The sequence below is a fragment of the Rhinolophus sinicus genome, linkage group LG05 (genome assembly GCF_036562045.2).
Source record: "Rhinolophus sinicus isolate RSC01 linkage group LG05, ASM3656204v1, whole genome shotgun sequence".
Taxonomy (NCBI): Eukaryota; Metazoa; Chordata; class Mammalia; order Chiroptera; family Rhinolophidae; genus Rhinolophus; species Rhinolophus sinicus.
Window position 1 is genome coordinate 11,824,814 of NC_133755.1, and position 15,826 is coordinate 11,840,639.

The 15,826-nt window shown below is 44.4% G+C and overlaps 1 protein-coding gene across 1 annotated transcript in view; it reads right to left on the bottom strand.

Annotated features, from left to right (window-relative positions):
• Window positions 1–15,826, bottom strand: part of LOC141571772 (uncharacterized) — a 120,376-nt gene that overhangs the window by 63,504 nt on the left and 41,046 nt on the right. Inside the window, exons 2-3 of the mRNA XM_074333906.1 lie at window positions 10,562–10,660; window positions 8,302–8,489 (exon numbers count right to left, since the gene is read on the bottom strand). Coding sequence (XP_074190007.1) covers window positions 8,302–8,489; window positions 10,562–10,660 — 287 coding nt within the window. The remainder of the gene's footprint in view (window positions 1–8,301; window positions 8,490–10,561; window positions 10,661–15,826) is intronic.

Consider the following 15,826-nt stretch of genomic DNA (forward strand, 5'->3'; position numbering starts at 1 on the left):
TGGTCCAGTTAAAGGGTTTCCTGCAGCTGAATTTGATGAAAAGCCCCTGCTGTGTGCAGAGAGGTTTAACCTGCTTCCAACTCCGGTTTTCCCACAATATCATCAGTCTCAATACCAAGATCTGTGCAATATGTAGCATGAAGTTTTATACACTTGCAGAGCTTAAAAATAAAGTCTGAGGTGACAGAGTTCAAACTCAAGCTCTGGCATCCGAGGCAGGAGGTCAATGCTGGGGAGCCCCCATCACGCCACTGTCCCGAGGTTCGCTCCGGTAGTTGCTTGGCAATGTGAGGGTTGGGCTGTCTCAGAACAGCTTCTTTAACTTCTTCATCTCCTAAGAAGCAGACCGTTGGAACATCAGCACAGAACACTGGCGTCCACAGGAGCCTGGGGCACAGGGATGGCACAAGGCCATCATTGGACACCCCAGAGTCAACAAACTGGGCTCCAGGTGCTCCATTAACCAGCAGTGCGCTGTAGGGCAAAATACTATTTCTGAGCCTGCAAACTCAATATACTATGGGAATAATCGCACCTTTCCTGCCTACCATCCAGGAGATTAAGAAAATCAAAGAGATTCTACTGATGGAAAACTGTATAAACAATCAATTCCTGCCTGTATATTATATGGTAAAGAGTCACTGTCAGTAAAGGAGGTGACATGCTGCCATGGATAAAGCACTGGGCAAAACTATCAGGAGACCTGGGGTCCACTCCTGGCTGAGCTGCCAAATCTTTTCATGTCATAACAGCCAGGATGCTCTGGACTCACCAATTTGGGGTCAGAAAGATATATTTCCAAACCGTTGTTCTTTGAGTATTCCGAGAAGGGTACAGGTGAAGGAAAACATCAAGACCCTGTGAGGATAGCACAAGTAACCTGTTTGCTTGTTTGTGTTCAGGGAAGCTTCACCTGCCAGTGCAAACATCTCATGAGGAAAAGCATGACTGTGAAGATAACACGACTGAACCTTGTGGCAATGGCTAGCCTGCTTCTCAGCCATACTGACCACCCCCCACCCCCACACCATTGCATCTCTGCCTCTGCCCGAAACCTCATGGTAGACCCTGGAAAATCCCCAAGCCTCTGGGGTCCTCAGTTTCTCTATCTGTAAAAAGAGAAAGTGGTCTAAATGATATCTGTATTTCTTCCAGCTTAACTTTTTTCTCAATTATTTTACTTGCTACGCTTTCCCCGATGTGGAGAATTCCTAACCAATTGCTAGAGAAGCCTATGGGTAGCAACTGCAGGATGTTAAACAGTTTCTGCAAAACACCTGCGAATTACATTGAAATTTACTTAACAAAATGACAGATGCCCACTCTCAAAATCACACTCTCAAAATATGTGGGAAATGGAATCTTTAAAATTCAGTCAGTCCCTTGGAGCTGGTCAAGCCGGTCTGTCCGGGCCACAGGTGGGTTGAGAAACATTCCAGCCAGACTTCTTCCTTAGCTCTCCACTCTCCTAATTTCATGTCACAAAAATTGCTCACAGCTCCCAGTCGTGAGAACTGCAGCTCTGTCTCTGCAGGTCTCTACACATTACCAAAGACTGGCCCAATCAAGTGCAAACAAATCAGTCCTCAGACCGAGTCGGGTGTGGCCGGACTTCGGTCACTCACCAAAATAATGCAGACCTGGCCAAAGCTGCTGTATACAACGCTAAAGAAGTCCTCAAAGCTGGGGGCAGACCTTTTCAAAGAGCCCACAAGACTCCACATTATTTTTGTCAATAATCCAGAGTGGTACTATAGGGAAGTGCCTCATTTAAAGAAAACCAGAAGGAAAACTCACCAGCACCAAATATACAGCCTCGTAATAGAAGGCATTTGATGTGTTTCTGGAATGAATACATGTTTATTTATATATTTAGGCTCTTCATTTGACAAAGGAGCTCACCACCACATTCCATGGAAGGGCCTTCTGTGTACACTCATGTTTGCATTCTGTGCTGGTTCTGCTCTGTTGGCCACACCCTACAGTAGTCTCCTGCCCCTCTCTCTGCTCTGTGCCCTGGAGTTTCTACTTTATTTTGGTCAATGGGAGACTCAAGCAGGAAAGCAAAGAGCTAGAAGAGAGAGAGGTTGGAATATGTGCGTTACCTCCCGTTGGATCCCTCACCCCATCTTATTTCTGGTTTTAGCTGTTTTTCTAATTCAGTTCTAGCTCCTGTGCTGCACCCCAGATAGAAGATCTCCAGGTTCCACCAGGAGATCAGAGTAACATTCCTGGTCCCTTGCCTTGCCCCTCAGGCCTACGGATGTCCCGTGGTTGGTAGTCCCTGGGTGCACAGTCCCCGTGGGTTCCCTTCCCCCTGCCCCTGCTCTGAATAGAATCTCTTCATTACACCTTTCTACTGGGACTCATCCACAGCCATCAACTTTTTGACCAGGTGAAAGGCTGAGGTCGAGTCAACAGCCTCCACTAGCTGCCTTTAAGAGTCATTAGAGCCACAGAAAATGCATCTCTAGCATTGGAGTAAAAGTCTGTGGAAACGCTAAGATTCAATTAACAGGTTTTATAAAAATATGGTTGTTTCAAAAGGTAGGTGCAGTCAGACCCTCCGATGCTCTCAACATGAGTATGTGCAAACAACTTTGCAAGAGTCATGAAGATCCCAAATGCTATCACTCTTATCCTATTACTACCTGGATATCCTATTACTACCTTCTTTAGAAGGAGTGAGAGGACACAAAGCGGCCTTGTGGTTTCTTCAGAAAATCCCTCCTCAAAGGAAACATAAAAATGACAGTAGCAACTACTGTGAATGACGGTGGACATGAGCTGAGTTGGGGTGTATTTGATGAAGACGCATTAAACCAACACATCATGGGATCTGACAGTGTGCAAGAGTAACCAAGGGGTATCAAACTTAGAACAGACCAGGGGCTCCAAGCAGACATCCATCCTACACCAAGATCAGAAAGACTTCTGGGCCTGCGGCAGAAACATGGAGGCGATACAGCCCTTTGTCCTACTCCTGAGGTTTTCTGAGCTGACCACTGCCTCTTTCTGCCGCTCTTCTCTGCAGAAACCAGAGAGGTGTAGACCTTCATTACGTCATTTCCAAAAACATGGGGGACATGCTGCTTCCCAGCCTCAGAGGACTTTGCAGCAAAGAAGGTGAAGTCTTTCTTTCCCACCACCACAGATTCAGGGGAGTTGCCCATGTCACTTAGGGCCTGTCTTAAACAGTCTATGAGGCAATCTGCTGACAATTCTGTCTTTAGATGAGGAGAACCCTTCGCTATTTATTCATCCATTGCACAAATTTTTATTGTGTCTTCATAATGCCAACTACATGTATAAACACAGAGGACACATTAGTTAAGAACATGTTAAATTTACATTAAAAGTTAAATTTTAAAGCAGACAAATAATTTCCAGTTGTGAGAACTGCTCTGAAGAAAAGAAAGGAGAGACACGGGTTCGAGAGTGAATGAAGACTGGGGAACAGTGTTATTTCAGCAAAGCTGGTCAGGAAAGATGCCTCTGAGAAGAAGCTTGTCACATCCAAAGGGACATACCTCACTCAGCGATGTGAATCTTGTCAGCACACTCTCCCTTCTCACCCAGCCCCTGCCTCACATGCACACATCACATGCTTCAGTGACACCCACATGCCGCGTCATGAGCCCGTGGGTCGTCTCCAAACTTTCATGTCTTTGTTCGGCAGAACTGCCTCTTCCGATTGCCCATCCACATTTCCCTGACCAGTGGCCCTCAGCTTCCATCCTGCGTCAAATGTCTCTTCATATAAGCTTGTCCTGACCCATTCTCTGCCTCCACTGTACTTTTCTGTCAGCTCTCACTGAACCCGTGCACATGTATATACTTATTACATCTCACTGGACACTTAGTCACATCTGTCACAATTAGAATTACTGCTTCGATCGTCTGTCTGATTAGGCCGCAAGCCCCACTTCCCCTGGGGGGCATCTCTCACTGCACTCGGCCCCCAATGCAATGCAACACAACAAACCGTCAGCTTCACCTAGGTGCAGATGGCATTTGTCCTGATTTTACGCATGGGGAAACAGAGGCCCAGAGAGGTGAACTAACTCAAAGAAGGTCACACAGCCAGTAAATGGTTGAAGCTGGAATTGAACACTAAGTTTTCTACAGCCAGATCCTACAAGTAGAGGGTAAGCATCCAGCTAATTAGGGTAAGAGAAGGAAACCTGGGCCTGAAAAAACAGAATCACTGGCAGCCCCTGTACAGGTGTCATTTTGAGCCTCCCCAGATCTCTGTGTGAGCCCCTTTCCCCGCTGGCCAGAAACTGAAGCTTATCTGTGGTATTTAAAGGTCCAAGGAATTGGGCAAAGTTTCATGACGGGGATGGAAAATGTTGTCTGCTTCTGTCAAATTTCAAAATCTTGCAGTAGTTGTCTCATTTAAAAAAAAAAAAAAAAGTCCTTCATTCTAAAAATATTCTCCCCACTCCCCCTCCAAGAAATTCCGTTTTGTCATTTCCATGGTCAAAGAAAACCCTAAGAAATCAAAAAGTGGCATTTCAGGGTGAGCCGATCAGAGTGGCCCCTCTCTTCGATCCCTGAGAATTCCCTGAGCCCACAGAGGCAGAGCACCCAGCTGAAGCAGCTGACGTTCATTTTCAAAGCCATTCTTCTGCCACTGCAGGGAAGGGAGTCTTCAGGTGAACGCGCTCCCTGGAACTTCCAGGTGCCTGTGGTGGATTTCAGGTGAGAATCCCAGTCTGCTCCATGTGCCATCATCACCTGTCCACACGAGAAGGTAGTACCCTCCTCTCTTGTGTCATATCTTTCCCACCACCAATCCCAGTTTTCCCCTGAACTCTTCCCCGACAACTGCTGTCTCCATTGATCCATCCCATCTTTTGCCACTTACATTGTGGTTCTCTTTTCCAGACTGACCCATTTGAGGGCAGGCCCATGCCTCAACACCCATGCATTGTGGGACACAATGTCTCACACATTGTTCTGTATGTATGTCAAGCCACTGGAGGGAAGCATGGCTGAGAAGTGTCCATCATCTATTACAGCCTCTAGACAGCCCAGCCCATGCTAAGTGAAGGCATATTCCACTGCCATGGACCACCTGGCACCCAGCCATGGATGGTAGAAGTGTATTGACGAGGAACGCATGCCACACCAACTTCTGATCTGTCTCCTGTCCCTTTCTCCAGGGCCAGCACCCACCTGCATCTTTCTGCAAATCCCTAATATCTAGATCTATTCATTCTTTCCATCTCTCTCAGTTCAGTGCAGCCATTAGACCACAATCCTCTTGTCGCTTATCTTCCCGGAAAAATTGGACCTTCAGTGACTACTCCATCAACAAGAAAGACCAAATAAACATGTTTCATCTTTAAAATGCTGCTTTATTACACATTTTATAGAGGACCTTGGCAAGAAGCTGGTGTGGCTGAGTAATGTCATTTTCTCAACCCAAGATAGTTGCAAAAAATGTGAAGTCTTAAGAAAAATGATGCCCGAGGGCATGTCCACAACCCTGAGTAACATTCAGAAAAGCAGACACTGGAGACCTGCTTCATGGGTAGATTATTCTGTCCTCCATATAAAGGGCTCTAATTCACCCAGGATACCTAGGATGAGAGAACTAAACAATAACTAGCACCATATTCTGTAGAAGCGTGAACTACATCTGGCAGTATGAGTGCTAGGGCCTCTTATCTCAAAAAGAAATGAAGGCAGAGTTAGGCCCTGGGGCCATATTTGCTCACCTTCACTGATGGAAGTTGCCAGTGGGCCTGGGTTCCATTTTGGTAGGTATCACTCTACAGTGCTTCCAAGGTTCACTTCACAAAAACTATGGCAACTAGATTGATAAAGTCAGTACAAAGTATGTGGAATTATTCCTTTGGAGAGGTGATTGGAGAAACCAAGTCCTCACGCCCTCCCCATGTCTTCTGAGGACTATACGTTGTACCTATGGTAGCTGGCATTAGGCTACAGCCACAGGCAAAGAAGAATCCCCTTTTTCTTTCCTGTGAAGGTGACTGATGTCTAATTGGAAATCAGAAATGCAGCTAAATGCATTCGCCCTAGACTCCCACCAACTGAGTTAATCTACCCCAGACCCATAGACAACCCTACCCCAGAATGAAGTAGAACCAGACTTAGTTCGTTTGATCTTGTCAAAAGAATGCTAGGATAAGTTATGTTGCCAGTGGCACAATCTGCAAAATTACAGTAAAATAAAAATCAATGTTTCTTGGTCCTAGACATAACCACAATAATTTTATAGATCCAAATTCTGAAAGCTATGATAGTGAACATCTTGTTCGTGTTGATTTTGGCAACTTCTAAAGATGTTGTGTATATCTTCCTGCCACCCACTAAATCTTCCACCCTTGCCACTTCATCAGTGACTCCAAATTTATAAAGAAAATCTGCATAAGAAAAATCCCCACTCCTCATAAAACCAAGATCTCTATACACAGGAATGTTTTATGGAAAAAGCACTTTAAACGAAAGTTCTAAAAAATATTTAAACAAGGATTGTCTCATTGTTTTGGTACCAAATAAAGAATAAATGTGCATTGTAGTGAATAATTTTCAAGTTCTGTGCTCCATATACAACAGTGAAAGAGCTCCAACTCCAACGTAAGCACCTCGAGGGAACCAGGATTTAATTAACCGTGTAGCCCCAGAGATTTATCAGAGTTCCTGAACCATGAGAGATAATAAATATTCATTGGAAGACTAAATGTTAGACTCAACCACATTGGGGGGCCACATAATAAATCCTGGGTACAAACTTTTGAATAGAATGAATACCACACTCCATTCTTTCCCTCCCATTCTCAATATTCACACACACACACACACACAATCAGTCTTTCTAGGCTATTACATGCAAAGAAAAGGAAATAAAAGTTAGAGTCTTATATCTATTATTTCTGGAAATGACCATTTAGAAAGGTCAGGAAACATCCAAGGTTCTCCTGCTCTTCACTAATCCTGAGATGACACATTGGGAGAGGTGAATGTAAGGTGCACAGGCTAGGAGGCATCCTTCGGTTACAACTGAAAGCTTCAAATAAACTTTAACAATTGGGGCTTGGAAACATACATTCAATTCTCTGCTTTTGTTCTACCTGATTTTTGTTTGTGTATTTGTTGCTATTGTTTTTGTTTAGCATATTGAAACATAAAATAAACCTGTTTAAACTCTCATAAAGCATAGCAAAAGTCAAGATAGCCTCAGGATAAATCCCACTGACCGACGGACACCACACACTCTCAAGCCTAAAGCCCTAGTTGCTGATATTTATTTCCCAAACTGATTAGTGGACACTGGCTTGTGGAAGACGAAATCCAGAAATCATTTTATATATATATATATATATATATATATATATGTATATATATATATATATATATATATATATGTATATATATGTATATGTATGTATATGTATGTATATATGTGTGTGTGTATATATATGTGTGTGTATATATATGTGTGTGTATATATACACATATATATATTTTATTATATTATAATTTATATATATACATATATATATATTGCTTTTATGAGTTCTTGACCCTAAAGGTCTTGAATTCCTTTGCAAAGAGCAAAACCATATTTCCTCTTTGTGGGGTACCAAGAGTTCACATCAAAGGCTAGAGTGAGATGCTCTTGGTCTGGGCCTATGAGGAACCAAAGGTCACCACTCCTCTGACAAAGAAAATCAGGCATTAGTAAAAGTAGAGTTTCTCTTCTAAAGAGAAAGACACATGTGGTTTGAATATGGCTGATCTCAGAAGTACTGTTTGCTAATGAACTGTCTTGATGACCAAAAATGTGAATCCATATCCACTAAAGATTCAGCAAATTCATTTTAAAGGATAGAGATGTGATTTATATATTCATTCACCTTTTCTGATTTACATGATGTTAAGAATAATGCCCAACATTTCTGCAGGATGTTAGTTTGCAAAGCTTCTTTCCTTCCCTGACCTCTTTAAATTCACTGCATCTCTCCAGCAAGGCAAATAAGGAAGCCTCGGATGTGATTGGTCTATACTTCAGATGGGAGGGTAACAGGAATTAAAATGAGATTCTTCCTAATAACACCTTATAAAGTGAGCAGCTAGCACGCAAATGCAGGATTTGCAATGGAAATGTTTCAGAAATCATATTTGCAACCCTTAGCCCTGCAATCACTCTGAAAACCTCTGAGGTTGATGAGATCTAGAAGAAAGGACTTGTTTGGCAAGAACGCTGAGCATTACCACCACCCCTACACACACTCCATGAGAAAAGAAAAGGGGATGCATCCCTGTTACCTGTGGGAGTCTTCAGGAGTACACTCTGGAGACCTTGATCTGAGGTCCAAAGGCACGGAGACCGAGGTTGGTTCCAACCTTGGAGAAATGCAGAAGATACAGACAGTGGGAGACAAAAGCAGAGGGAGGAGAGGTGGCTGCCCAGGAATGGCTTGGGTTTGGAGTTTCCTTCGGGTTCCATATGGACCCTGTAGAAAGTTATCAGAATATATCGTGTTATGAAAAATTCTGCCCAAGAAATCCTTTTGGGAGCTGGGCAACAGGATTACCCCAAGAAAAGCTGGACACTGACATCTGGAGCAGCAAGTGGCCAATTTGAAGGGACATCATCTGTGTTAAGAGCACAGCAGTTGGTCCCCAGTATGAGTGTCAAGCTCCCCCCAAACCCAGAGGGCAACACACGTGATCATAATAGACCCCATCAAGCACCACCTTTCTCTCTCCCGAACTCTTCCCCACAAGCCCTTTCCATCCCTGGAAAATCCAGAGCAGACTAGGGGCAGGCACTGGGGGGAAAGAGTAACACGAAATAGGAGACAGAAAAGACCCCAACTCCAACTGCAGGCTTCCCTGTCTGAGGTATTATTAGTTAGTTGGGGGAGGCGAGAAGCTTCCATGTAAGATGGAATTCAAAGCATCAAAATCTCAAAATATCTAGCGGCTACCCTATAAAAGCTCAACTGCCCAGCAACCACTGATTACATTTCATGGCATAGCCTCTGGGATGCCTGAATCTGAGACTCTTAGGCTGGAGCTGGGCTACCCCACATGGAGAACCAAATCTGGGATGAACAGAAAATTGTCCCAGCTTTGCCCTTCATAGCCCTTCCTAGTATGGAAAAGGAATGTACATGGATGTACATGGAACACTCCTGGGCCAGGACCCTTACCTAAAGGCCAATCACTCCTCAGAGGCTGGCCTGGGTTCAGTCACACTCCCTCTCCCAGATGGGGAAGTTGGGCCTGAATCTGTCTAGAAGTGACCAGGTAACCAGCTATTCAAAGCCCTGAGTGATGAGAGACCCCAAACCTCACAGTCATGTGTGAGTTTAGCAGATGGAGACAGGAAACTTGTACTGCATGCTTCCCTAAGGGACGCACCTTATAATGATCTGCAAAGTGAGCATATTGTAGACAAAGCCAAGAAGGTCAGGATGGCCTCACAATCGCCTTCTTTTGACACACTCCCTGACTCTCCCTGAATTTCATTGTTTCATAGCACTGAAGTTGTTTCATTTGAACTCAACCATTATTATGTGCCTTCTCTGTATGAGACATTGAAAAAAACACCTAAAGAAGTCAGATCCCCTAGTTCCAGCTTCAGTCCTGGCAGTTAACATGCCATGTTACTTTGTGGGCGAGTCCCTTTCTCTCTACCTCCCTCTTTCAGTTTCCTGGACATAAAATCAGAGTGCTAAGTGAGATAACCTCTAAGACACATTTTATTACGTACGGAGTCAAAGAATTTAAATGTGACTACATTACATAGAAATAAGTATCCCTTGAATTTGCATTGCTGTTTGTAATCTTGGCAAAACTCTGTCACATTCATTACCTCATTTGTGACCTCATTCTACCTCATTCATCACCTCATTCTATCTCATAGAATCCCCCACCTAGGATTCTAAGCATCGGTATTATTAGCCTTATTAAACAAATGAGGAACCAGACTCGAAGAAGTTAAATGAATTATTCCAGGTCACACAAATAGCAGGAGAGCTTGGACCAGGGGCTGGGCATCTGAATTCCCAGCCTGGCCCCCTTTCCTTGACCCATACATTCTGCAGCTTGTCATTAATAATGACACAGGCAGCTCCTGGGAACCCTTCTCACTAATCAGGGTCCCTTCTCACTAATGTCAGGTAACGACATTACACTGGTTTTTCTCAAAGTCCCAGTGGCTGGTCTGATTAAGTGGGCTCTTCCCAAAGGGTCTTGTGAACCTCCAATAACCTTCTTTCTGTTTCTTTCAGTAACTCTGACCATTTGGAGAGAAAACAAATCCATACCCAGAGGAATGTAAGGTGTTATTTTAACTTTGTATACCATGCATAAAAAGTTGCCCTTTAACTTGAATTTAATCTAAGTTGGGAAAAAGAAAAGTTTGGGGCTCATATTCTCCAGGTGAATGCCCCAGGGCCTGAAGTTTAACTTAAGGACCCCCCCAAAAAACTCCAGAGTAACCTCTTTCTCTATCTCCTCCTCCTCTCCTATAAATTTCAGGTCCCCTCCCCTTCACCACTCTGGTCTCCTCATGTACCTGTTAGGTTCCAGGTCTTCTTCAGGCAGTAGGCACTTAAAGCAAGAACTTTGCTCCAACTCTGAATTTCTTCCTGTCTTGTTCTCTTTGTCTTGTTCACTGAGGAAAGAAAAAAAGAGAGAGAATTACTCCTGCGTTGTTTAAAGGGAAATAAAAATCAAGAACATGCTGTTATTGCAAGAGCCCAGAACATCCTCATGACACAAAATCCAAACACACACATGTACACACACACACACACACACACACACACACAAATGGCCATAAACATAAATTACTCAATAGTTCTTCAGAATGTCAGAATGTTCACTTGTATTCAATATCTGCTGCTAAATTAGAGCGAGTTTTAAAGACTTCTACCAAAAATGATTAAGTATAAATAATTTTTGGTTCATTGAGAAATAATCATCCAAATGTATGAATAAATCACTTATGGGGAAGAGTTGACTCGTGCATATATCCTTACATTTCTTTTCTCACATACACAGATTCAACTCTGATTTTTGTTCATTAAACTTTTACATGGATAGTCCTACCTATTCCATTTGACATAAAATAACTAGCAATAACTACGCAAAGAGAGTGGAGAACTATACAGAAGCACTAATAAGATCATGTTTCCTAAACTGTTATTAAGAAAAACTCATTTGAGGATCCCAAAATGTGTAGTCACAATCAGACCCACTGGCTCTGTGCTCAGAATTCACTTCCACATTGTCTAGTCCCAGAACCTTAACTTCTGGGGTGGGGGGCGGGGAACATCAGCTAGCTACCTAGAAACCAATACAGGTCTTCTGGGAGCTTCAACCAGCAGCACGAGTCACCCTTGGATGGCCTGCAAATGGCACTGATAACATCTGATGATTCTATCTCTACTCAGTTCCCAAAATTTGCCCCGGCAGTAAGAGGGAGTGTTGCTGGCAAGTGAGCAGGGTCCCGCAGGGCTGAGGGTGTGTCCTGCTCAATGTCAGCCTTTTCAGTGGAGTGGACAATCTGCTTTAACAACGGGATGCTGGGAGCAGGGACACTGGACGCCAAAGCTCTCCTGGTCCTGTTGGTAACTTCATTTCCCAAACGTTCATAATTAAACAGCTTTTATTGAAGTAATCAGCAGGAGCTCCTTAACTTTGTTTTTGCAACCGGTATCGTGTTTATGGAGCCAAATATGAGAGACTTTGATACTGAATACCTCCTCGGATGTGTTAACGTTGGCAGGGTCTCTAGATTCTGAAGATGCCGGGCTGCCTCAGCACAGCCTCCCCTCCCACCTCCAGCTCATCAGCCCCCCCAAACCACAAAGCAGCAGTTCTCCGGTAAGACTCACAGTATTTCTCCTGAAAGTCCCAGGGAATGGTGTGCAACTGAAACAGGGTGAAATATGATCTCAAAGTGTCTGTCGGACCAGAAGTTTGCAAAGAAAACATTTCTTAAATCTTGTGTTCACTGCTGTTTCAGCAGGCCAATTAGATTGGATGGGACTTGTCGCCAGTCACTGCAGCAGGAATAGCAAACAAGACTTAAAGCAAATAAACGAGCCCAAAACTGGCATCCCAGGGGCCCCTGGCCAATGACCTCCTTCATTCCCCAGGCGGGATGGCCAGCCCACCCTCTGGGACCGAGGGCCAAACTACAGGTTAATCAGATGAGACATTAGTTAGCAGCCTCGATTACTAGAAAGTAATTAATCAGGGAAAGTCTCCAAACAGGAGGAGAATAAATAAACAGGCAGGCACATGCAGTCCCATTTTGGCTTTAGATAAGGCTGCCATCCAGGTGTCCTGCTGGGGTAGAGCCTATCTGTCTTGTTCAGTTCCTCTTGAGAAATGTGGTGACATTTATCACATCTGCCTAGAAAATGCAGAGCAAAGAGGCCTCTGAATGTGAAGAAGACGAGGGACCTTAGAAAAACTATTTAAGAACCCAAGGAAAGCTTTGCCCTACCCTGAGTATCTTCTCGCATTGTCTGTAAACTCTGGCTCATTTTGACATTGCACAAAAAAGTTCTGTGTGGGTCTCCAAACTCTTAGATATTTGCAGACAACCAGGGGCTCAGGTAGTGGCCTGGGTCTGTGCATAAGGAGCCCATTGCTTCATTAGCCCTTGGAGACTCTATTCAGCTTCAGAGACTCTCAGTACAAACTACAAAGGATTCAGATCATCTGACATTACTGGTTTCTTCTTCAACATTGATTTGGGAGTAAGAAAGGTTGGAAAGGACGAGAAGAAAGTGCAGCTAACGCAAGTGGAAAGGATCAACCATTGGTCCAGCTTAACCTGACATATCACATCAAATAAGGTCATTTGTCTGTGTTGTCTTTTTCCTTCTGGAGCAAAAAAAAAAATGTCAGCAGCTAGAGAATGTGTGTAATGTAAACACGGCTGTGTTAGCTCAGCGTCAGAGAAAGTACATCCACACGTAAGTCAGCGCAAGGCGTCCTCTGCTCAGAGGACGGGTACAATGATTTTAACCTAGTGACCCGCTCTTAAACAGCTCTACAGCAAATCACAATTAAATAAATACCACTTAATAGCAGAGATTTGTTTTACAGCCAGATTATTTGTGGGGAGAGAAAGAGAAGGTTGGATGAGTCACTTCATCTTTAATTACAAAATGAAGGTACATTCCAAGTATTGTTATGAATTTACCCCCAAGCTAAATTTACAAAATGCCACAAAAATGGGTTATAGGCATTCTGGATCAAAACAGAGAGGCGGGGCATGAGAGGTGTGGTGTTACACCAGAAACTGAGGTTGCTCTATTTTGTTGTCTGAAAGTTGAGTCTAGTGGCCTTTCTTTGGCCCAATAATTAGGAATATGTGACCAGAGCTGTACAGAATCACAGTACATACATCAGTGAATGAGTGAAAAATGCAGCCACACATGTCACTGTGGAAAACTCCAGGACTCAGGACTTAAGGTCAGAAGAGCTGGAGTCAACGCCTGGTTCTGCTCATCTCTGGGGTTCCAAGAAGGAATCCGCTGGAATGAAGGTGGGAGAGCTATTATAGCTTATAGCTGACACTGGGAAATCACAAAAGCACTTCCAGATCTAGTGGCATTAGGGCACAACTGACACCCCTTCACTGAAGAGCTAGTCTCCCTCCCTCCTTCCTCCCTTCTCCGGAAAGTCTCACTCGCCTCGTTTTTCTCCTGTCTCAGTGTTTAACTCTGACATTTCTGATGTGTCTGATTTTTCCACACAGGTACCCACATACATATCTTAGAGCAGGCAACCTGCTGAAGGCTTTGTGTCCTCCAAGAAAGTCCACCACACTTCATCTTGCCCTCCACAGACCTTTACAACCTCAAAACAAATGATGATTGTGTTCCCAGGAATCCTGGGGCTCAATCAAAAGACATGTCCTGTGAAACCTTTTCCTCTTAGTGCCTTGAATGATGACTGAAGCTCTAGACTTTCCAGAAACAGCGACAAGTCCATCTTCTCTGATTGAGTACCATTGTGGAGACCATCGAAGGCACTCACGCTGCTGGTAAGACCACAGCCCTTCACTGGACCAGAGCCAAGCCCAAGAAACGGTGAGCACCCCTCAGGAGCACTGCCTCCCCAAAACCAACTTCTCCAAATTCACTACTTAGTCATTTGCTGATTATGTCATGGGAAATCCATGTCCAAGTCTTTGTGGGAACAGGTGCCATGTTTCCTCCATTACACACTTCCACCCCTAAGCACCTGGAATGAGCTATGAATGTAGTAGTTGTCATTTGTTCCAGATTTGCCAAGCAACCCCCTTCCTTCCAGCTAATTCCTTCTTGGTGCTGTCTGTGAAGATGCATAAAAATAAAATGCAGCCCCTCCTATAAAGAGCTAATAAGGGAGACAATTACATGAGGGGGCAAGTATCATCCTGAATGACACCTGTTATGTAGATGCAGCTGAACCCGTGTCAGATGGAACCAAAGGGTGGCTATGTCTCCCTTAATCCATGTCAAGTGACCTCCAAGTCTTACTGATCTCTAGAAACCACTCACTAAAGCAAAACCTTAGCAAATGGCTCTTCCTGAGGGCTGGCTCCATTCACCGGAGTTCAAAGTCCAAGTTGGAGATGACAGCCCTAAACCACTCAGGTGTGGTCAGAGAGCACAGGGAGGCCCCCCACTTGCAGAAGGACCATGACAGGTGAGAACAGGCTCAGGCGGATGAGAACAAGATGGTGAGTAAACGCAAAGCCATGACTGAGGAGGAATCATTGAAAGAGAGCCAAAAAGCTTCAGCAGGGCAACGAAGACTCGGAAGCTCCCGGAGTAATCTGAGAGCCTCAAAGACACCAACAGTATCGTTTTCATGCAGGACGGCCCGGTAGGACAGCACAGGTGATGGTCTGTATGAGCAAAGCCTTAGCGCGAGGCTGCACACGACACAAAGTCACACGCAGTCCATCGTCCTGCGCTTGTCTCTCCATCTCCTGCGCCCGGAAGAGCAGCTTCTTGATAAATGTTTGATGAATAAGACCCATGGCTGTGTTCAAATATATGGAAAACTGCTGTGTGAAAGACGGAGCGGGTGTTTATTGTTTTAGTAGGTTGGTGCAAAAGTAATTGCAGTTTAAAAGGTTAAAAGTAATTGCAAAAACCGCAATTACTTTGGCACCCACCTAATAGTTGTTGCCCAAGATGGCAAAAGTCAGTCCAGGCGATGCAAAAGCAAGAGGGAAGTAAAACTCTTGTTTTTCTGTTTTTTTAAATTTTAAAGAAGTTTCCATAAAGCGAAGCAGTGTCATAATGAAAGGGGACGGCAGGAGGGCAGCGGTGAGCTCCCTCACACGGACAGCAGAGAGTCATAACTGGTTTCCAGGCTTTGGGGAGAATATTCCATTCTCAGAAGAGGAATTGGAGGTTGGGCTGAAGCCCAAGGCTGCCTTTGGGTCCTGAAAAGGAAGAAACTGCTGGCAAGGACTCAAAGCCAGGCCGGAGTTAGCACAAGTGGGGCCTGAAAGAGTTAAATTTCAATTCGGCTCCAGGATAGTTTTAAAGTTATTTCTTGTCAAATCAAACTGTTTCCCAACAACTCCTCAGGTTGGAAAATGCCAAGCATGACCACAGCAGGCAGAGGGGCCTGCAATGTGGTCCGACTGCATTCTGTACACAGTGGAAGAAGCTCCGTGTCATCCCTTCTAATCTGATGAATCCTTGTCATAAATTCTGCCCGGGCCGTCGGCAGGGCGGCTGCTGGCACAGGGCGAGGGTGTGGGGGTGCACTTTACAAGGTCCAGAGGAGACAGCAGGCTGCCAAGCCCTCTGCGAGA